Below are 23,107 nucleotides of genomic sequence, written 5' to 3'. Positions count from 1 at the left end.
AGGATACGCGGATCCTTGATCAGTGACTTTTCTTTAAAATGGCTGGCATTATTGTAGGCCAAATTCGTAATCTGTATACACACACATTGCAAAGGAAAGCTTTGGGTTAACATATCTTTGGTACAATAAGAACAAAACAAGGACTCATTAGATTGGGAATATTGTTATTTTATTACCATCCCCATCTACGTAAACCGCATTAATTCATAATTAAAAACAATGTCCTCTCACATTTGGTCAGGTTTATTTTCACTTGGTCTGTCATCTTATCACATACAACTGGCCTCCTTGGTTCCCAGTTCCAACACTCATCCTGAGAATGCAGCAGTACGTTTTTGAATTCAACCACAAAATAATGAACAAAAACTCTTCAAAATGCTTGATTACCAACGACAGTAGGGAATACAACAACCCCTTAACGATGCTTTGACCAACCAGGACCGGTCGCTTGTCTCCAGAGAGCTCACTGCATCTTAGTAAACATATCTTTCCTAAGTCACATTTAGACAATTAAATCAACACTATAAAGAGCATATGACACTCTGAAGACAGTGGACCATGACCCTGTAACCCAACCCACAATCTATTCCCAATGCATGGCCCTAACTGCTATTAGGATGAGCATCCACAAAGTCAAGTGGTTTTGGAATAATTCCCAAATATGACCCAACTTAAAAAGCCAAATCCTCTCCATTCAGTAGTTCAGACCATACTTTGTGTCTTTTCTCCAGCACATTTAAAAAAAAAAAGGCATAATAATGACTGAGGTAAGCGCGCACAATCTTGTCAGAAACTAAATTAGGAGCAAAATAAGAAGGAATGACTAACCTTAAATTAGGAATATCAGAGATAAGACTCAATACACCTTATGGCAATTCGAGAGATGCACATGACATTTACAGATCTTGGATCAGTGCAGCATTCTTGATTGGTGGGGAGTTTCTAACCCCCCCCCCCTAATAAAACCTGAATAGAATGTGGCACATAAGCTGAAATCAAAGGGAACAGTTTGGCTTTCCTGTCAATTTCTCTTCAGTAATTACAGGGGGAATATGTCATGGAATAAAAACATGAAAAATATAAGAATTTAAAGTCATACGAGATGGCCAGATACAGAATTAAACAGATACTAACTAAAAACTTTCTGAATGAGTGCTTTAATTTTGTTGTCAGCAAACTTATTCAATGATATTTTACATCTAAAGCATACTTGATGGAAAACTCAAAATAATCATCCATCAGACTTGAACATCTGAGTACTCCCAAAATATTAACAACAATGATACTATGATTTGAATTGAAGCATTTTGCCCTAAATGCAGCTAACAAAGAACAATCTAGTAACCAGTTCAGATCTACAGAGCAAATCCCTGTCCACATGCGTTTGTGTGCGCAAGCTTGTTATGAACATGTGTGTGTGAGAAAATAGTCCTGTATCACCTGTCCAGTCTGAGTACCACAGAGCAGTCGTTCCATTATCTTGCTTGGTGCGTTACGATTGCAGCCGGTGTCCACTCAGTTCCTCCATCTTTCTCATCCTTTCCTGTTCAGTCGGGTTCAGCACCCCCCCCTCCATTTCTCATCTCCATGGTTACTGAAGCACCACAGTCCAGTCCACCCCTGCGTTGACGCCCGGCTTACGAAGGGTTAACACCGACATAGAGGCATCAAACTCAAACTCCAGCAGACTCTCCTTGCCATCTACAGAGAAAGACATCAGAACATAGCAATAACAGTCATTTGAGTATGACCTGCCATTATACACACAGTGAGAGACAAAAATGACAGAACAAAAATATAAACAACAAGTGTTGGTCCCATGTTTCATGAGCTGAAATAAAAGATCACATACATTTTCCATACGCACAAAAAGTTAGTTTCTCTCAAATTTCAGTGCATTCATTTGTCTACATCCCTGTTAGTGAGCATTTCCCCTTGCCAAGATAATCCATCTACCTGGCAGGTATGGCATATCAAGAAGCTGATTAAACAGCATGATCATTACACAGGTGCACCTTGTGCTGGGGACAAAAAGGCCATTCAAATGTGCAGTTGTCACATAACACAATGCCACAGATATCTTAAGTTTTGAGGGAGCGTGCAATTGGCATGCTGACAGCAGGAATGTCCACCAGAGCTGTTGCCAGATAAATTAATGTGCATTTCTCTACCATAAGCCACCTTTGTCATTTTAGAGAAATTTGCAGTATGTCAACCGGCCTCGAAACCGCAGACTCCGTGTAACCATGCCAGCCCAGGACCTCCGCATCCAGCTTCACCTGCAGGATCGTCTGAGACCTGCCAGCTTATGAAACTGAGGAGTATTTCTGTCTGTAATAAAGCCCTTTAGTGTGGAAAAACGAATTCTGGATTGGCTGGGCCTGGCTCCCCAGTCATGTGAAATCCATAGATTAGGCCTTCACTTATTTATTTAAATTTACTGATTTTGTTATGTGAACTGTAACTCAGTAAAATAGTTGAAATTGCTGCATGTTGTGTTTATATTTTAGGTCAGTATAGTTCATTGACAAACTGTTTCCGTCTCAATTGCCTACTTGGGTGTGAAAACTGGAAACATTCAAACACACAATGACTTACTAACAACTTCATTTGGCACACTAATCCATAGTATTAATAAGACACTGGAAGAACTCACCAGGAGTCTTCAGAGTGGCCTTGCTGGGTTTACTGGCCCCCAATATGACAATCTTCTCAATCCAGGAGGGAGTGATAAACTGGGAACCAGGGGCCAGGTTTCTGCAGGGAAAGAAAGGGAAATCTGAGTTAGACAAAAAGCAAGGAGAGTAATAATGAATAAACAATTTGGAGAGAGAAAAATTCTGACAGACCTGGAGGACAGGGCGTTATTGGCAAAGGAAAGTCTTCTGTGGATGAACTGTTTCTGTTTGTCAAAGTTGAAGGTGTGGCCGTCGTCTATGTAGAGCTCGCCCTGGGCAAATCTCTGTAACGGATGTAAAAAAGGTCAAATCCCAAATCCCACTTCTCCTGCTTCAGAAATCCATCTAAAAATGGGGAACATTTAGTGTATAAGTAACTATGTCTGAGTTTGTTTTACCTTGGGGCTGAGTGCAACGAATAAGGTGTAGGGGTCATGTTCCATGCAGGATGATGACCTTCGAACCCGGGCCTTCCTGGGAATAATTGAACCACCGCGCTGAAATACCGGAATCTGGTAACGAGAGAGCGAGTCAAACGGAGTGTCTTTCCAAGCTTACACAATTCTCTCCACAGCACTTACAGGATGTAATCTTAACAGTATGTGACTGTTTAACTAAGCATGTAACCCCCTGGTCATGACAGGCTGGTTGTGAGTGTGTTGTAGAGTTTCTTACAGAGCTGATGGTGACAGGGATGTAGAGGTTCTGGGCTCCGTTGTATTTCTGGAACGTGTGGACGTCAAACCAGACCTGAAGGACACAGAACAGAGCAGCTAGGCGAGGGTTTCAATTAGACGGCTGACATATAACCTACATAAGACATAATAGTGACAATGTTATGACAGTTCCTGAGAGAGACTCACCTCTCCTTTTCCAGGCAGGTAGGCAGTAACACCACTGGCCCCCTCCTCAGTCACAGGGTGCACCAGCAGATCTCTCCCTGAAACAGCAGGATAGATGGAATGTGACTCAGTCATGGCATCAGTCATAACAGATAAGCAAAGAAAGGAATATCTATTGACACAGAGTTATACTAGGGAATAACAGAAAAATATAACACGATCGCACTCACCAAGCAGGAACTGGTCATCCGTGGAGAACGTGGCCGTATCGTGAGGATACTCCACCCACAGAGGTCTCATGACAGGCTGGCCAGAGTGGTGGGCGTGGTAGAACAGCTGGTACCAGTAAGGCAGGAGGGCGTAACGCTGGCGGACAGCCTCCCTGATCAGAGCAGTGTTCTCTGGGCCAAACAGCCAGGGCTCCCTGCGTGGGGTGTCCAGATGGGCATGGGCCCGGAAGAACGGCTGGTACGCCCCCGTCTGGTACCAACGCACCAGGAGCTCAGTACTGGGAGACTTGAAGAAACCACCCACATCAGCTAGGAGGGGGAGAAACAAGGACAGGAGTGGTACATAGATTTAACAGAGGGAGAATAACCAATAACCATTTACAATGTGGTGGGGGTTAAAGAAACAGGCAATGAACCATAATAAATGTAATGTAAACAAGCCGATAACGCCAACATAAAATTGTGCTAAATATTTCTGATGTATTAATTGCTTAGCTGTGACTTTTAGTGGAGAGGAAAATAGAGGTTTTCACTAAGACTGAGTCAGACTCACCTCCACAGAAAGAAACACCAACCAGGCCCAGACTGAGACACATGGGGATGGAGATCTTCAGATGGTCCCACTCAGCAGTGTTATCACCTGTCCACACAGCACCGTAGCGCTGGGAGCCAGCGAAGAAGGCTCTGGTCAGGACAAACGGCCTCTCCACTCCCCCTGAACGCTCAATAAGACCCTCTGCTGTGGCCATTTGCTGAGGGAGAGAAGAGAGGGTGGTTACTGCAAGTTCAAGCAGCAAAGCTCAGTAGAAACAAACAGTCCAACAGTAATTTCGTCAAGAAAAAGTCTACCATTGCAAGTCCCAGTTCTACTAGAGTGAAGATGAGCACATACAACACAGTCACACACACTCACGACATAGAGTCCGTAGAGGTTGTGGAGGTCACGGTTCTCCCAGTTCCCGTGCAGGGCGTCTTTATGCATGGTGACCTCGGGTCCGTTAAACACTGACGGCTCGTTCATATCGTTCCATGTATACATGTTCTCCATGGATCCCTGAGATCAGAGATGGGGGAAGAGATATTTCAGCAAAAGAACGACACAGGGAATGAGACGACATGGCAAAAGTCAAACCCGGGCAGAAGGGACTAGGGCTGTTACGGTTGTTAAGTTCATGTTTTAAGTATCCCTATATTTCTGTTATTACGGGGCTATCACTCAGTCAAGAGTGCGCCTGCGCAGGAAATTAGTTCGCGGATGGACCTAGCCGTGAGTGTAATGGCTACCTTGTAATGTGTTCATACAGTATAGTAAACTTTGTTAAATTGGAACCTTGTCGTTGTGTCATTTCGAGTTAACAACGGTGACCACCCCACACTTCATGTAGGGCTGTTATGGTGACCACCCCACACTTCATGTAGGGCTGTTATGGTGACCACCCCACACTTCATGTAGGGCTGTTACGGTGACCACCCCACACTTCATGTAGGGCTGTTATGGTGACCACCCCACACTTCATGTAGGGCTGTTATGGTGACCACCCCACACTTCATGTAGGGCTGTTGCGGTGTCCGTATTACCGCCACACCAGCGGTCACGGGTAATGAAGGCAGTCAAATTCCACGTGACCGTTTAGTCGAGGTAATTAGGCTTCTCCAAGCTCTGATGCTGCTGGTCATTAGTAGCCTACCAAACTAGCTAACTGCCTGGTACTCAGCACTCTATTGTCCCTCTAATCCCTCTGACATCAATACAAATCTAATCAAACACTTCGTGAGAGTCCATCAGCTCATGTTGCGCAAGATTTCCACAGGCTATGCAACTGCGTGAAAAAAACAGTGATGGCCACTAATAAAAAGAGGATCCAACAGCTTTCTATAGGCTAGGCCTACTATATTTGTTTCCAAACTTTCCTCATATTAAGCACATTGCTTCTCTTTACAACAGGAGTATAGCCGACCTGGCTGGCATGAAACTATTTAAGTGCAGAGATATATTTTTCCCCTGTGCCTGTTTCAAGAGGTGCATGTTAATGGTCTATTCTAAATCAAAACAAATTTCACACATATTTTAGTATATGTAAAGACAAAACTAAATCAAGAAGTCTGATGGGTGACAATAATAGCTGATCACTTGTGAAATATATATTATCACTTGTGAATGATGGCCAGTTTAAGGCAAGAAACAATGCCTTGTGACTTTTTCAAATGATAGTCCAACAGTCATTTCTTCAACACCTCATGTAGCCTAGCCCTATATGTTTTGATAAGGCTTGTATCACAACTAAAGTGGCCAAATAACTTCTTAAAATTACGCACATTAAACCGCTTTACAACGGTGTAAAGCCAAACTGGCATACATACTGAATGCATGGCCTGAGTTTCAAGTTTGGGGAAGATCATTTTCACCATAAAAATGTACCTTCATAGTAAAAGCATTACATACATAATTGCATTTGCAGATACTTTTGATAATGGTGTTTTCTGCTAATGGAACATTCACGCTTATAGCCTACTACCAGTGTGCATTGCTGTGCTTATAATGTGAAGAAATAGCCTAATAGTTTATCAACATTTTAAGCTAAATTTTAAGTTCTGATCTGTTGTGTCAGCCTCATTGCATAAAAAAGTTTTTGATGATGCTAGTGGTTGTATTAATTTGGAATCTATTGCAGCCCACAACTGTCCCAGACGGGGTTTGAAATATTTATTTCTCGCACAGAATAGGTCAACTTTTGTACTATGGGGGATAGTATATAGACATAGGCTAGTTATTTTGCTGTTCGTTAGGCCTACTCATCTTGTTGGCTGACAAAAAGTAAATGTGGACAGTTCTTCCAATATCTTCAATATGCACCACAGAATTGGATAAGGAAGCACGCAGTTGCGTCCCCGATGTGTCTGTCCTCACTTGCAGCCTATGAGAAAGACCCGATCACGTGATGGAGAGCCATGTGAGTGAGATGAGAGGTGCTTCGGAGCAGGCAGCACACAGGGAGAAGGGCTGCAAAAGGCATGGATTATTTTAGGGTGCAATATGGCCACACAAAGGGGATGCTGCTGGGAAATTCTAGGCATTATCAAGTGCTTCTCAGATTGTGAATGAGAGACCATTGGAGTGTGTAGAGGCTGTGTAAAAAACAAAGCAGAGCTCACGCCTTTCAAGAATTTTTTTTCCCCAAATCAGTCACATCATATAGCTTTACAAAGAATTTTAAATCTAAACATACAGCCCAACGTTTGGAGAACGAAGGTTACATTGATAACTCTAAATTTAGCATATAGGAGTACAATTTTCTTTGTTAACCGCCTAACACAATAGCCGCATCTGCGCATTCCCTCAAATAATAACATTTCTATTTTATTCAGCTTTGTTCTACAGTATTCTTCATACTATAAAATAATGCCACGGAATTCTAAGCAAATCTTGCCTGCTAAATGTGTAGCCTACAGCCATATGGCAACTACGAGTATGCTACTCTTTTCTTATGAAATAGACTACATTTTCTTCATATCATGTTTCTTTAGAGCCGTCTAAAATAAATAAAAGGATTTTTTGTGAAGGTGTAGGCTATATTACATGGATTTATTAGGCTTTTAAAATGTAAATATTCCAAAAGGTCTGCATCAGTGACTGGTAAGCTGTGTGTGGAAGCCAGGAGATGCTAAATGTGTTTGTTAATTAACAGTCAATTACCGTGAGACCGACAGTTATTTGCTTGACAATCACCGTCTGAGGAAATTACGTAACCGCCACAGCCTAAAACGGACTTACCTCATACTGATCGTAGGCGAACATGCTGGCCCACCAAGCTCTCATCTCAGGGTTGGTAAAGTCTGGGTAACCAGAATTACCTAGAGTAGAAAAGGGAAAGATTAGAGAGAGATGTTGAGTAACTGCAATGTGTTCTTTGATTGTGGGTCAGACTAATTTCCCAGTCTCTTACCAGGCCAGCACCAGCCCTCGTAGTCTCCACCATCTTTGTTTTTGACGTAGAAGCCTTTGGAGCGTATCTCATTGTGGATCTTGTAGCTGCTGTCCACCTTGATGTGGGGGTCCACAATGGTCACCATCTAATGGTAGAGGGGGATAATGAGGGAGGAGGAAAACATAAAAATTGAGATTAGATAACTTGTCAACTTGTCTCAGAACCTTTGGCTTTTTTCATTCTTCAACCATTTAAAACCAGTGGTCACCAGAGTCAAGATCACTGGGTCAAAATGCATGCCGAGATCGACCTCAGATTTTTTTATTAACATTATAAAAAAAAAATGTAAGCCCATGCAACATTAACCAATTAAAAACAGTACTGTAGCAATGAGATTTGTGCAGTAAGCTATAGGCCCAATACATTATCACTGCATACTGGCTTTGCTTGAATTGCCCTGCCAATGCATTGTTGTTCGAGACATGTTTAAAAATTAGATTTCAACATTTGAGGTAGGCTATATGATCCCACCGGTAATAGATCCATTGTTGTATTACTTGTGAGGCACAGCTGAGTGACCAGGGCTGATCATTTTATGGCTTATAAATAAGTGTTTAACACAAAGTGTTGACAGTGCTGAGTAAGAACTTAAACATGAACTCACTCAAAAACAGCAGCTCTTTGCTGTATTCGTTGACAGTCTCTCTAGTCATGGTTTTAACAGTTTTGAAATCTCACAGTATCAATTTTACCGTAGCTTTATGTGGAAGGACCACCAGAGGGCAGGCTGGACTCACAGATAGTAGCCCAACAAGGCATGTGAGACAAGGTAACCAGAGGCAATTAAGCACAGCTGATGGTACTAATGAGATATTCTCTTTCCCCTACAAGAGAGAGGATGGAACCAGCAAGAAAGGGGGAAGATAAACTATCTCTGGAGAATGGCTACGGAGAGAGAGGTGCTATCCATGAAGAGCCATTAAGACGGTGATGAATATGTGATTGTTATAGTTTGAAGATAATCGTAATGTGATCCTGTGTCATCTAAAGAAGATGTATGTTGTTCCTTTGGAGATTCTCATTGACTGTGTTGGAGTGTTTGTATTGTCAGAAATCCCTCAATAGAGAACTGTGTTGAATCAAGAAAACCTACTCTGGACTCGTTTATTCCACCTTTCCACTTTAGAGTGACACCAAATGACTTGGTCCGCTCACATTTATTTTATGCCTGCTACGTCACTGCAGGCTCAGTCATCTGAGCAATCTGATTGGCCAGCAATGGCATAGTGCACTTGATTTCCTCTCCAGGCCCACCGGGAAGGGAGAGTTTGTCCCTTCAGACACATGAAATGGCAACAGTTTGCCTACCCGGCGCGCAGGGCAGCTGAATTGGCTGCACCTACTATCAACAGCCCGAGACTAATTAAAAAATAGAAACACAAGGCTTTATCTTTGTTTTTTTTACAGAAATGTTTGGCGATCGACTAGAAATGCCTTGGAGATGGACAAGTCGATCACGATCAACCCGTTTGGTGACCACCGATTTAAACAGTCAAGTCCCAATAAGACAAAACCCAGAAATGTCTACTACAAGGGAGCCCTGGCCAGACAGCTGTAACATACATGTGCTCACCTTGCGTCTCTTGTCTATCAGGCCCTGCAGCATGTCTTTGGGCTGGGGGAACTTGTGAGGGTCCCAGGTGAAGTAGCGCTTGCCGTCCGTGTGCTCTATGTCCAGCCAGATAAAGTCGTAGGGGATGTCGTGCTCATCAAAGCCCTGGTCCACAGCCGCCACATCCTCCTGGTCATTGTAGTTCCAGCGGCACTGGTGGTAGGCCAGTGCAGACAGGGGAGGGAAGGCCTGGGTACCTGGAGCAGTGTGTGAGGGTGATATGAGGGAAGTGGCACAATCTGCAACACTAACCTCCACAGGGACTTAGAAAATAGACTGGTGAACTGGCAACGCAGACAGGGAATATGAACTGGGTTTCTGTAGTGAGTCTGACCTGTGAGTGACGCGTACTGGGAGAAGACATCAGTGGGAGTGGGTCCCAGCATGATGAAGACATCGATGATGCCGCTCTCTGAGATCCAACGCACGTCTGTCTGTGGCGTCTCACTGGAACCCTGAACATAGTCCAGCATCTGGCCAAACACAGTCTATACAACCAGAGAGAACCAGAGTAGGGGGGTGTTTGGTTTCTCTCTGACTGTACCCTTCAATGTCTATACACAGGGTGGTTGAGAGGTGTCTCACTGGGAACAGTGGAGAAAAGGATTTACTGACTAACTGTGTGTGTCTTACCTTGCCGGCAGTGTTGGAGCTGATGTCCACCCAGGTCTCAGCAGCGTTGAGCCAGAAGATGCCCATGGTGCGCTGTGCACTGTGGGACAGCATGACAGGGATGGCACCGTACAGGGCCATGGGGTTGAACAGCTCATACTGGAACACGTCTAGGTTAAACAACCGGTATGGATCCCCTCCACTGGAAAACACATACATTATTGTAGAAGTCATATAGTCTAATTTCATCTTATTTAAAAATCTTCAACCTACAAGGTTTAAAACAAAAGAAAATGCATAAACAGAACTAATTAGGAGGAACTGCCACGTCAGAAAATACATACGGTGGAAAACCACGTGAAAACATGCAGTAGTCTTAATTAACTACGCTCTCAATTAACCAATGTAAGGGGCCAATGTCAGAATCACTCACTCAGTGGTTTTGAGTTTAAGACTATCTGCGTGTTCCGGGATGCCGTAGACGTGCTCTACCCCTGGCAGAGAGAAGTCCAGACTAATGGAGGAAGGGCCTGCGGGAGAAAACAGCCAACCAGGACTACATTCAAAACCCATTCAGCCACTGTGCCTAAAGCAAGTCATAAAACTCATCCAATCAAAACTCATATCTCCAGGAGATGAGGACCCAGGATCAGAATACCAAGTATTTGACTGCAAGCCTCTTTCACCTGTCCATTTATCTGAAACAACAGGTCGACAGAGAAGTATCCGTACCATTGGGTTTGTTGTCTGTGTGCGACTTGAACGTCTCCTCCCACATTCCATCCTCCTTTGCCGTCTAGGAAGGAAGGAACAAAAGAACCAACGTGCAGACCGATGGAAAGAGCGGGAGAGGAGCATTGTGGTGGAGAGAGAGAAAACAAATGGGAAAAGCAACGAAAAGGGGGTTGATTTGAGTTTCAGTCCGTTGGCAAGGGCAGTAAGCAGTGCTACAAAACCTTTAACTGCATCCCTCGTTCAGTTTACTGATCCTAATCAAAAGCCTGGGGGCAACCTTGGTTCTAGTGTGACTTCTCTCTTCATCCCTCCCACACACCTCTCCTTCTGCCGGTTCGTTGGCAGCATCAGTTTCTTCGTTCTTCTCAGCTCCTTCTGGGTCTACCTTACTGTGAGAGAGAGAGAAACGTCCCCAAAACACACACAACTTCCTGACAACTGAGTAATTAAAAATGAGGTACAAGAAGCACACAGGGAAGAGGGAGCACACACACCGGAGCACCAAGTCTGGGTCCAAAAGGCTCCTTAACAGCTTCTTCCCCCCAAGCCAAAAGTCTGCTGAACAATTCATCAAAATGGCCACCCAGAGTATTTACATTGACCCCTCCCCCTTTCTTTTTACACTGCTGATACTTACTGTTTATTATCTATGCATAGTCACTTTACCTCTACCTACATGTACAAATTACCGCAATTAACCTGTACCAACGCACATTAACTCGGTATCCCCTGTATATAGCCTCGTTAATGTTATTTAATTGTGTTAAATTGTTTAACTATTTCTTGAACAGAAGTGTTGGTTAAGGGCTTGTAAGTAAGCATTTCACACCACGGTCTACACCAGTTGTATTTGGTGCATGTGACAAAAACAATTTGATTTGAAATAAGGAAAATCATGATGACCCCACACACACAGCCTTCTCACTAGTATCAAAATAGAGCTAGTGTCAAACTACTTAACCCTCTAAGATTTCACTCTAATGACAAAGGGGAACAACTCCCTACCTTGTGGTTATTTTTTTTAGCTGAACACCCCAAGTGACAACCAGTACCCTGCCTTACACACAGACCTCCTCTGAGAAGACACACTACCCCAGTGAAAGCACACTCTGACTGGAACAAACAAGCCTTGAGGAGGAGATTGTTGTCTACTCGGTGCTATGGGATTAGAGTAGGCAGCCACTACATACAGCACCTTCGGAAAATATTCAGGCCTCGACTTTTTCCACATTTTGTTACGTTACAGCCTTATTCTAAAATTGATTGAATAGTTTTTTCCCCCCTCATTAATCTACACACAATACCCCTTAATGACAAAGCAAAACAAGTTTTTAAACTTGGTTGCTATTTTATAAAAAAATTTACTGAAATATAAACTCAGCAAAAAAGAAAAAAATGTCCACTCACTGTCGACTGCATTTATTTTCAGCAAACTTAACATGTGTAAATATTTGTATGAACATAAGATTCAACAACTGAGACAAACTGAACAAGTTCCACAGACATGTGACTAACAGAAATGGATTAATGTGTCCCTGAACAAAGAGGGGGGGGGTCAAAATCAAAAGTAACAGTCAGTATCTGGTGTGGCCACCAGCTGCATTAAGTACTGCAGTGCATCTCCTCCTCATGGACTGCACCAGATTTGGCCCTAGCCCTCACCCTCCGATCCAGCAGGTCCCAGACGTGCTCAATGGGATTGAGATCCGAGCTCTTCGCTGGCCATGGCAGAACACTGACATACCCGTCTTGCAGGAAATCATGCACAGAACGAGCAGTATGGCTGGTGGCATTGTCATGCTGGAGGGTCATGTCAGAATGAGCCTGCAGGAAGGGTACTACATGAGGGAGGAGGATGTCTTCCCTGTAATGAACAGCATTGAGATTGCCTGCAATGACAACAAGCTCAGTCCGATGATGCTGTGACACACCGCCCCAGACCATGACGGGCCCTCCACCTCCAAATCGATCCTGCTCCAGAGTACAGGCCTTGGTGTAACGCTCATTCCTTCGATGATAAACGCGACTCCGACCATCACCCCATGTGAGACAAAACCGCAACTGGTCAGTGAAGAGCACTTTTAGCCAGTCCTGTCTGGTCCAGCGATGATGGGTTTGTGCCCATAAGCGACGTTGTTGCCGGTGATGTCTGGTGAGGACCTGCCTTACAACAGGCCTACAAGCCCTCAGTCCAGCCCCTCTCAGCCTATTGTGGACAATCTGATCTCTGATGGAGGGATTGTGCGTTCCTGGTGTAACTCGGGCAGTTGTTTTGCCATCCTGTACCTGTCCCCGCAGGTGTGATGTTCGGATATACCGATCCTGTGCAGGTGTTTACTCGTGGTCTGCCACTGCGAGGATGATCAGCTGTCCGTCCTGTCTCCCTGTAGCGCTGTCTTAGGCGTCTCACAGTACCGACATTGCAATTTATTGCCCTGGCCACATCTGCAGTCCTCATGCCTCCTTGCAGCATGCCTAAGGTACGTTCACACAGATGAGCAGGGACCCTGGGCATCTTTCTTTTGGTGTTTTTCAGAGTCAGTAGAAAGGCCTCTTTTGTGTCCTATGTTTTCATAAGTGTGACCCTAATTGCCGACCGTCTGTATGCTGTTCGTGTCTTAACGACTGTTCCACAGGTGCATGTTCATTATGTGTTTATGGTTCATTGAACAAGCATGGGAAATAGGGTTTAAACCCTTTTAAAATGAAGATATGTGAAGTTATTTGGATTTTACCAATTATCTTTGAAAGACAGGGCCCTGAAAAAGGGCCGTTTCTTTTTTTGCTGAATTTACGTTTGCATAAGCATTCAGACCCTTTACTCAGTACTTTGTTGAAGCACCTTTGGCAGCGATTACAGCCTCGAGTCTTCTTGGGTATGACACTACAAGCTTGGCACACCTGGATTTGGGTAGTTTCTCCCATTCTTCTCTGCAGATCCTCTCACTTTCTGCCAGGTTGGATGGGGAGCGTTGCTGCAGCTATTTTCACGTCTCTAGAGATGTTCAATCGGGTTCACGTCCGGGCACTGTCTGGGCCACACTAGGACATTCAGAGACTTGTCTCGAAGCCCCTCCTGCGTTGTCTTGGCTGTGTGCTTAGGGTCGTTGTCCTGTTGGAAGGTGAACCTTCACCCCAGTCTGTGGTCCTGGGCGCTCTGTAGCAGGTTTTCATCAAGGATAGCGCGGTACTTTGCTCTGTTCATCTTTGCGTCGATCCTGACTAGTCTCCCAGTCCCTGCCACTGAAAAACATCCCCACAGCATGATGCTGCCACCACGCTTCACCGTAGGGATGGTGCCAAGTTTCCTCCAGACGTGACGCTTGGCATTCAGGCCAAAGAGTTCAATCTTGGTTTCAGACCAGAGAATCTTGTTTCTCATGGTCTGAGTCTTTAGGTGCCTTTAAGCAAACTCCAAGTGGGCTGTCATGTGCCTTTTTACTGAGGAGTGGCTTCTGTCTACCATAAAGGCCTGATTGGTGGAGTGCTGCAGAGATTGTTGTCCTTCTGGAAGTTTCTCCTATCTCCACAGAGGAACTCTGGAGCTCTGTCAGAGTGACCATCGGGTTGTTGGTCACCTCCCTGACCAAGGCCCTTCTCCCCCGATTGCTCAGTTCGGCCAGACGGCCAGCTCTAGGAAGAGCCTTGGTGGTTCCAAACTTCTTCCATTTAAGAATGATGGACACCACTGTTCTTGGGGACCTTCCAAAACTGCAAAAATCTTTTGGTACCCTTCCCCAGATCTGTGCCTCGACACAATCCTGTCTCTGAGCTCTACGGACAATTCCTTCGACCTCATGGGTTGTTTTTGTCTCTGACATGCACTGTCAACTGTGGGACCTTACATAGACAAGTGTGTGTCTTTCCACATGATGTCCAATCAATTGAATTTACCACAGGTGGACTCCAATCAAGTTTTAGAAACATCTCAAGGATGATGAATGGAAACAGGAGGCACCTGAGCTCAATTGACATTTTAGTCATTTAGCAGACGCTCTTATCCAGAGCGACTTACAGTAGTGAATGTATACATTTCATACATTTTTTGTACTGGCCCCCCGTGGGAATCGAACCCACAACCCTGGCATTGCACACACCATGCTGGAGTTGCAAACACCATGCTCTACCAACTGAGTCTCATAGCAAAGGGTCTGAATACTTAGGTAAATGGGATATTTCAGTTTTTTATACATTCGCAAACATTTCTAAAACCCGTTCATGCTTTGGCATTATGGGGTATTGTGTGTAGATTGAGGATTTTAATCTATTTAATCCATTTTAGAATAAGGCTGTAGCGTAACAAAACGTGGATAAAGTCAAGGGGTCTGAATACTTTCCAAAGGCACTGTATAACATGACTGTGTTGGGTCAACAGTGTGGTGAAATGGCTGTATCATGAAGAAGTTTGAAGTCAAAAGAGAAGTATGGGAGGAAAAAGGCTTGTGAACATCTCCTCTGAAGACAGGTAGAGAGCTTAGAACTGGTTTTCATGCCTAGACAGGAAATCATTTAAGAAAAAGCTACCAAGCCAAGTCACCACATCCTTGAGTCATTTGGGTATGTCATTTTTGGATGTCTATCTAAACTCTTACACTCGACTCCAAACTCCTACTCAGCACAGACAAACACAAACCTACAAAGCTGAAGGAATTTACCTAGAGAATACCCACTTGATATTTTTCCACGCGCTATAAACTTTGTTTTTTATCTTATAGGAGATGCTAAGACGTTGAACATAACAGGAGAGAATGGAGGAAAATTATTAAATGGATTAACAGAATACCAAGCAGTGAAAAAGAAAAACAAAGAAACATGTATACTGTGAGAACATGAATACAAACTTGCATTTTGTATTCATGGGATATGTGGGATACGCGAGTGTATTGCTGTCACTTACGTATCCTTGCGGATCCGGAGGTGCTCGAAGGCCAGCAGACCACGGGAATTAAGTGACAGAAGAACCTCCCGCCCCTCCATGATGTCCAATCGGAACGGTTTAGCGCTGACGATCAGCCACTGAGAGTCTGCCCCCAAAGACAGAACCACCCCATTCTCATCCTGCGACAGGAGAGACAGACTGAGGAAGGAGAGAGATGAGTGAGAGAAAATGGGTGGAATCAATACACAAATCACTTAGATGACATTATTCTGTGCCATCTTGTCTTCACTGTCTATTCATACAGATGCATTCTCTTGGTGCTGGTGGCTATAACATCATCAACAAATCTACACCACTTCCTGAAAGCCAGGCCATTCATCTACTGCATGCCCTCAGGTAGTCTTTCACTGGGTCCTCCACTAACTATATTTCATTTTAACTCCCTTGCTGGTCTCTGTCCTAACCAATTCATTCATTCTCCCCATTTCTCCTCAAGGGTTTTTACATGACATGTTCTATTCTGTTTTAGCCACCATTTCCTGTATTCCTGACACCGAGTTGGCTCTAGAACATTTCTCCACCATATCCATTCCTCTGGCAGTTACACACGCCCCTTTTAAACAATTCAGAGTCAAAGATAACGCTGAAGAAAACCAAAGGTTAGATGTGAGCTCATTTAGATGAGAAATCAGGCCTGGGCCAAAGCAAGGAAAACTGACCAGGTAGTGGACTGGCAATCTTTCAGACAATTGAGAAACCTATGTATTATCTTGATTAAGAAGCTAAATCAAGATACTTTTTAAGCTCCATCTCTGACTCTGCTGGTGATTCTTCTCAATTCTGGAAAACAGGAAATGCACTAAAGCGTACAACTTCCTCCTGTTCCCTGCCTATGCACATTCTGTCTGACTTGGGCATAATAACTGAGAAGAATGGAATAAGTGCTTTTAAATCATTATTTTATCTCGCCAGGCTTTAAGGGGTGGTTTAATTGACCCTGGCCAGTCCATCGACTGCTCTTCCCTCTGCCAGGCTCTAGCTGACTCAACGGTTAATCCGGCAACTTCTAATCAATCTTTGTTTTCACTACTGTAAGTTGCTCTGGATAAGAACGTCTGCTAAATGACTAAAATGTAAATGTAAAATGTTTTCATTTCAACAATTTACTATCTGTAATGTGCTAGATGCCTTGCTTAAGATATGTAAAATCCACTGGGGCTGAGTTGCTTGATCCATTTTTACTTCAGCTCTCCGTCCCCCCTGATTGCTGAATCATTAACCCATATTTTTAACCTGTATGATTGTATCTGGTACTATGCCCAAGGTTTGGAAGGTATATCCCCTTCACAAAGGTGGATATAAATGTGGTTAACTATGGATAAAAGGCAACATTGTGCAGCCCTCTTCATTGACCTGTCAAAGGCTTTCAATAATGTTGAGCACTCACTACTAATTCAGAGGCTTTCCTCAAATTGGCCTAGACCAGGCTGCATGTAACTGGTTTAAAAGTTACTTGACATATAGAACTCAATGTGTATCTACTGATGATGTTAAATCAGGTTTCCTGGATATTACGAAAAGTGTCCCGCAAGGGTCAATTCTAGGTACTTTTACTGTTTACATTAACAATATCGACTGGTCCGTAAAAAACGAACCTGCACTTGTATGCCGATGATAGTGTTGTGTATGCTATTGCCCCCATGGTTGACCAGGCCCTATCTGAAATACAGTCTGCCTTCATTGTATTACGATCATATTGATCGTGTCCCTGCTTACAAATATCTGGGCATTTGGATAGATAAAGCTGTATTTTAAAAAGCATATTGATGAGTTAGTTAAGAAGCTGAGAATAAAAATGGGCTTCTTCTATAGAAATAGGTCCTGCCTCTCGCTAAATAGTAGAAAGCAGATAATTCAGTCGATGTTCCTATCGGTCCTAGACTATGGCAACATCTATATGAACGGAGCTGCCACTTCATTAAAGCCGTTAGATGCAGTTTATCATAGCGCACTGCGCTTGACTATGAGCGACAATGTAAGTGCTCATCACTGCACTCTCTACCAGAAAGTTGGTTGGCCCTCTGATGCCACTTGGGTTGATACATTGCTTTTTTCATTTATAAAGCCCTTTTACAAAAAGTCCCACTGTACCTAACATCTTTACAAAATTTTTGACAAACAGGTTAACACACCAGTTCACAGCGACGGTTAACTCTGGAAACTCCTTTGGTCTCTACTGAGTTAACTAAAAGCTGATTTACCTTTCTTGCACCTTATTTGTGGACAATCTTCAAAATGTTCTTAAATGGAATGTTTTGGTGCCTCTAGGGAATTCTGACGGCTGATTGAGGACCTTGTCATTGATGAATGTGGTTTTTTTAATGACCATGTTCTTTCCATTTATAGTGATGTGTGCATTTTCTGTAATTCAGGGCTCATCTGTAAAAGAGACCTTGGTCTCAGTACGACTCCCTGATAAAATAAAGGTTAAATAATTATCAATAAAATCCACATGGCTCAGTGTCACCCATCACCCACCCACTACTGCAGATGGCTCTGAGACTTACGGCTCTGTGGGAGGGTCGTTGATGAGCACATCGGGGACCTCAAAGCGAGGCTTCAGCGGCTTCAACTCATTTATCTTCACCCTGGTCATGTTGCCCTGGAGACGATAGAGCTCGAGCAGCAGACGCACCTGCAGGGGGAGAGGGAGGGGTAAAAAAAAACGAAACAAGAGACCAGATCCCAAAGGGGTTTCAAGCACACCTGTTAATACATGTATGGACATGTAATAACATATTACATCTGCCGATTAAAGTGCGAGTGTAACAGACCTTGTTGTTGTCATTGATGAGCTGCAGTGTGAGTTTAGTGTTGGTGAGCTCCAGGGTCTCCAGCAGGGCTCTGTACGGGGACTGGCCAGGCTTCAACGCTCGCTGACGCCTGAGTGCACAAACATGTTCTATTTGCATGTAAAAGTACATATTGTCAACATTCTGGATCATAAGTGAGGATAGACTTGTTGAGGGCTTACGCGTTACCGTCACTTACTGAACTAAAATATTAAAAAACGCAACATGCAACAATTTCTAAGATTTTACTGAGTTACAGTTCATAAGGAAATAAGTCAATTGAAATAAATTAGACCCTAATCTATGGATGTCACATGACTGGGAATTCACATATGCATCTGTTGGTCACAGATGCCTTAAAAAAGGAAGGGGCCAAGATAAAAACATTTTAACTCAGTATCTGATGTGACCACCTCATGCAGCGTGACATCTCCTTCGCATAGAGTTGATCAGGCTGTTGATTGTGGCATGTGGAATTTTGCCCCACTCCTCTTCAATGGCTGTGCGAAGTTTCTGGATATTGGTGGGAACTGGAACACGCTGTCGTACACGTCGATCCAAGGCATACCAAACTGGCTTAAATGGGTGACATGTCTGGTGAGTGAATATGCAGGCCATGGAAGAACTGGGACATTTTCAGCTTCCAGGAATTGTGTACAGATCCTTGCGACATGGGGCCGTGCATTTGCATGCTGAAACATGTGACGGCAGCCGATGAATGGCACGACAATGGGCCTCTGGAGCTCGTCAATGGGCCTCTGGAGCTCGTCAATGGGCCTCTGGAGCTCGTCAATGGGCCTCTGGAGCTCGTCAATGGGCCTCTGGAGCTCGTCAATGGGCCTCTGGAGCTCGTCAATGGGCCTCTGGAGCTCGTCAATGGGCCTCTGGAGCTCGTCAATGGGCCTCTGGAGCTCGTCACGGTATCTCTGTGCATTCAAATTGCCATCGATACAATGCAATCGTGTTCATTGTCCATAGCTTATTTCTGGCCATACCATAACCCCACAACCACGGTGCACTCTTCACAATGTTGACATCAGCAAATCGCTCGCTCACACAAAGTCACACACTGTCGGCCATCAGCCCAGTACAGTTGAAACTGGGATTAATCTGTGTAGAGCACACTATTCCAGCATGCCAGTTGCCAAAGGTGAGCATTTTCCCACGAAGTCAGTTATGACGCTGCACTGCAGTCAGGTCAAGACCCTGCTTAGGAGGACGAGCACGAAGATGAGCTTCCCTGAGACGGTTTCTCGCAATTTGTGCGGAAATTCTTCGGTTGTGCAAACCCCCAGTTTCATCAGCTTTCCAGGTGGCTGGTCTCAGAAGATCCCGCAGGTGAAGAAGACGGATGTAGAGGTCCTGGGCAGGCGTGGCTACACGTGGTCCGCAGTTGTGAGGCCGGTTGGACGTACTGGAAAATTCTCTAAAATGACAGAGGCAGCTTATGGTAGAGAAATAAACATTCAATTCTCTGGCAACAGTTCTGGTGGCCATTCCTGCAGTCAGCATGCCAAGTGTACACACCCTCAACTTGAGACATCTGTGGAATTGTATTGTTGACAAAACTGAACATTTTAGTGGCCCTTTATTGTCCCCAGCACAAGGTGCACCTGTGTAATGACCGTGCTGTTTAATCAGCTTCTTGATATGCCACACCTGTCAGGTGGATTGGTTATCTTGGCAAAGGAGAAATGCTCACAAATTTGTATTAGAGAAATACGTTTGTGAGTATGGAACCTTTTATACCAGCTCATGAAACATGGGACCAACACTTTAGATGTGTTTATATTTTTGTTCAATATAAATATGTAGTCTACTTTCATTACTTGTGTTTCATCTCCATCAAGGTGCTAAGTGGTGTAGCTGTGTATCATCCAGGACTTACTTGCAGAAGGCACTCTGGTCACAGGTTTTGAAGTTCCCACGGTCCACCGCCCAGGTCCCACTGAGGAAGACAGCCAGCCATAACACTAACAGAGGCCCCATCCTGAGAGGGCAGAAGAGAGAAACAGAAAATGGAAAGAAAGGTTAAAAGGAGAATGAAATACTACATACATTAAGCCATTGTTTACCAACCCTGATCCTCAGTACCCCCAACAGTACACATTTTTGTTGTAGCCCTGAACAAACACCTCATTAAGGGCTTGATGATTAGTTGACAAGTTGAATCAGGTGTTCTTGTCCACGGTTAAAATACAAATGTGTACTGTTGGGGCTACTCGAGGACCAGGGTTAAGAAACACTGCATTAAGTTCTGCAAAGTTAGTGATTGATAATGATGCTGACAAGTCAAATGCCTAGACCGGTGTTAACCAACGTCGGTTCTCGAGTATCTAACAGTACATATTTATGTTGTGGCTCCAGACAATCATAACTGATTATATTTGTCAACTAATCATCAAGCCCTTGAATCATGCGTTTTTGTCCGGGGCTACAACACAAGTGTGCTGTTGTTGATACTCAAGGACCGGAGTTGGGAAATACTGGCCTAGACGGTGAAATGTATGTGGGAATTTACACTACAATGGACTTTAACCTAGTTTTGCATCCTCAAAGGTTGAGACATTTGCCACTTGCTGATAGGCTGCTGCTGTTTCCAAATCCTGTTGATTAAGCTCATCTAAACGTGTATAATGACTCACTAACGCTAATGACTCACTAACCTAGCCAAAACCATAACCCAACTAGCTAAATCCTCGTCGTAATACAACTAGGACAGAGAGACAAGACACAAGCACGTGTTATGACACTTCACCGATCGAGTTAGTTAAACGTATGTAGAAAATGATATAATTAGAGATCTTGAAATGTTAACTAAGCTGCATAGAGGGCTCTCAAACCGCTAACTTAATTCAATTCAAGGGGGCTCGAGCTTCTTCCTATGACTGCTACTAACTAGAGACAGTTAAAAGATACCCGAGAGTGGACTGGTCGAGGTATGGCGAGCGAAAGTCCCTGGATCACCGTACATGCGAAATATTTCTCGAAATCAATAGCTAGCTAAATGCATATTTAACCGTCGAATTGGTTTGTCTTACCTTACTATGAAGGCGGCCATCTTGGTTTAGTTCCAACCTTGGCCCAGCCCCGTTTCACATTGAACTAACAAAGACCGCGGAGACCAACAAGATACCCGAAAAAGCTGAGGGAGAGTTTTTGGAGTCTTTAAATATGTAGGACCTCATTCGATATTGGTGGATTCTGTTCAATATTTATAATGATCAATTATCATAGGCAATTAGATTCGAAACTATTTTAGTCTTCTGGAATGTGTCCACACGGTTTATATCGCTCCTTGTATTTATTTATCCTCTCAGACACGGACACATCAGCTTGAATTGGTAGTCAGATCTGGAGCAATCCACTGATTTATTTGTACTACTCTGGTTGCACTGTGCTTGCTGAATTTCCCTTCAGGGACAAACACACTTACAGGCTCTACCAATATAAAAACACTTTGTGAAACATCTACACAGAGAAAGTATGGTGGTTCAAACAAATTGTCCTGTTTGTAATCACATACAGCATATTTGAGTGATACCTCATGATGTACCTGTGGGATGTGTTTGGTGTAAAATTATAATATAATCAATGTACCTTTACAAATAAATATAAATATATTTCTTTGTCAGTTCACAAAAATCAAGGACACAGACCTGCAGAAACTTAGCCAAGTACAAAGGCCAAATAGTTGAAATAAAAATGTGCTCAGATCTCTTTTTCTGGTTATTTATTTATTGTATACTACATGTTTTTATCCCTCTACAGTAACAGCTAGATACAAAATCCTACTCACTCTAGAAAATGATACAAAACAGGAGAGATAAACAGTAGATGTAACATTCTCAGCATTTGGTGAACTAAGGTGCCTTCAGAAAGTATTCACACCCCTTCACTTTTTCCACATTTTGTTGTGTTAGCATGAATATAAAATGGATTACATTTAGATTTTGGGTCCCTGGCCTACACACAATACTGCACAATGTTAAAGTGAAATAATTATTTGGGACATTTTTACAAATTAATAATAAATAAAAAGCTGAAATCTTTTGAGTCAGTAAGTATTCAACCCCATTGTTAAGGCAAGCCTAAATAAGTTCAGGACCAAAAATTTGCTAAACAACTCAAATAATAAGTTACATGGACTCACTTGATGTGCAATAATAGTGTTTAACATGTTTTTTTGGTGTCCTCCACAACATACAATTATCTGTGAGGTCCCTCAGTCGAGCAGTGAATTTCAAACAGATTCAACCACAAAGAACTGGGCCGTTTTCTAATGTCTTGAAAAGAAGAAGGGCACCTATTGGTAGATGGGTAAAAAAAATAAAAACAGACATTGAATATCCCTTTGAGCATGGTGAAGTTATTAATTACACTTTGGATGGTGTATCAATACACCCTGTCACTACAAAGACAGGTGTCCTTCCTAACTCAGTTGCCGGAGAAGAAAGAAACTACTCAGGGATTTCACGAGGCCAATGGTGACTTTAAAACAGTTAGAGTTGAATGGCTGTGAGAAGAGAACTGAGGATGTATCAACATTGTAGTTACTCCACAATGCTAACCTAATTGACAGAGTGAAAAGAAGGAAGCCTGTACAGAATATGCATCCTGTTTGCAACAAGGCACTAAAGTAAAACTGCAAAAAATGTTTAAAAAAAATGAATTTCATGTC

General features: G+C 43.4%; 1 protein-coding gene across 3 annotated transcripts; it reads right to left on the bottom strand.

Annotated features, from left to right (window-relative positions):
- Positions 1–152: 152 nt before the first annotated feature.
- Positions 153–21,690, bottom strand: LOC106604381 (neutral alpha-glucosidase AB). Of its 3 annotated transcripts, none has more exons than XM_014198947.3 (22): positions 21,468–21,690; positions 20,315–20,416; positions 18,409–18,517; positions 18,142–18,269; positions 15,593–15,772; positions 10,973–11,084; positions 10,693–10,756; positions 10,394–10,490; positions 9,982–10,162; positions 9,683–9,836; positions 9,310–9,545; positions 7,695–7,821; positions 7,523–7,602; positions 4,664–4,804; positions 4,304–4,502; positions 3,751–4,059; positions 3,542–3,618; positions 3,354–3,428; positions 3,077–3,190; positions 2,850–2,962; positions 2,657–2,757; positions 153–1,701 (listed from the first exon to the last, which is right to left on the bottom strand). In XM_014198947.3, exons 1-22 carry the CDS (start codon positions 21,485–21,487, stop codon positions 1,592–1,594), a joined length of 2,829 nt encoding a protein of 942 aa, XP_014054422.1. In that variant the 5' UTR covers positions 21,488–21,690; the 3' UTR covers positions 153–1,591. The 3 variants fall into 3 exon arrangements, with proteins under 3 accessions (XP_014054422.1, XP_014054424.1, XP_014054423.1); XM_014198949.3 differs by having other exon boundaries at positions 11,015–11,084; XM_014198948.3 differs by lacking the exon at positions 21,468–21,690 and adding an exon at positions 21,346–21,364.
- Positions 21,691–23,107: the final 1,417 nt, after the last annotated feature.

The sequence above is a fragment of the Salmo salar genome, chromosome 05 (genome assembly GCF_965601325.2).
Source record: "Salmo salar chromosome 05, fSalSal1, whole genome shotgun sequence".
Taxonomy (NCBI): Eukaryota; Metazoa; Chordata; class Actinopteri; order Salmoniformes; family Salmonidae; genus Salmo; species Salmo salar.
This window is presented reverse-complemented; position numbering and strand designations above follow the sequence as displayed.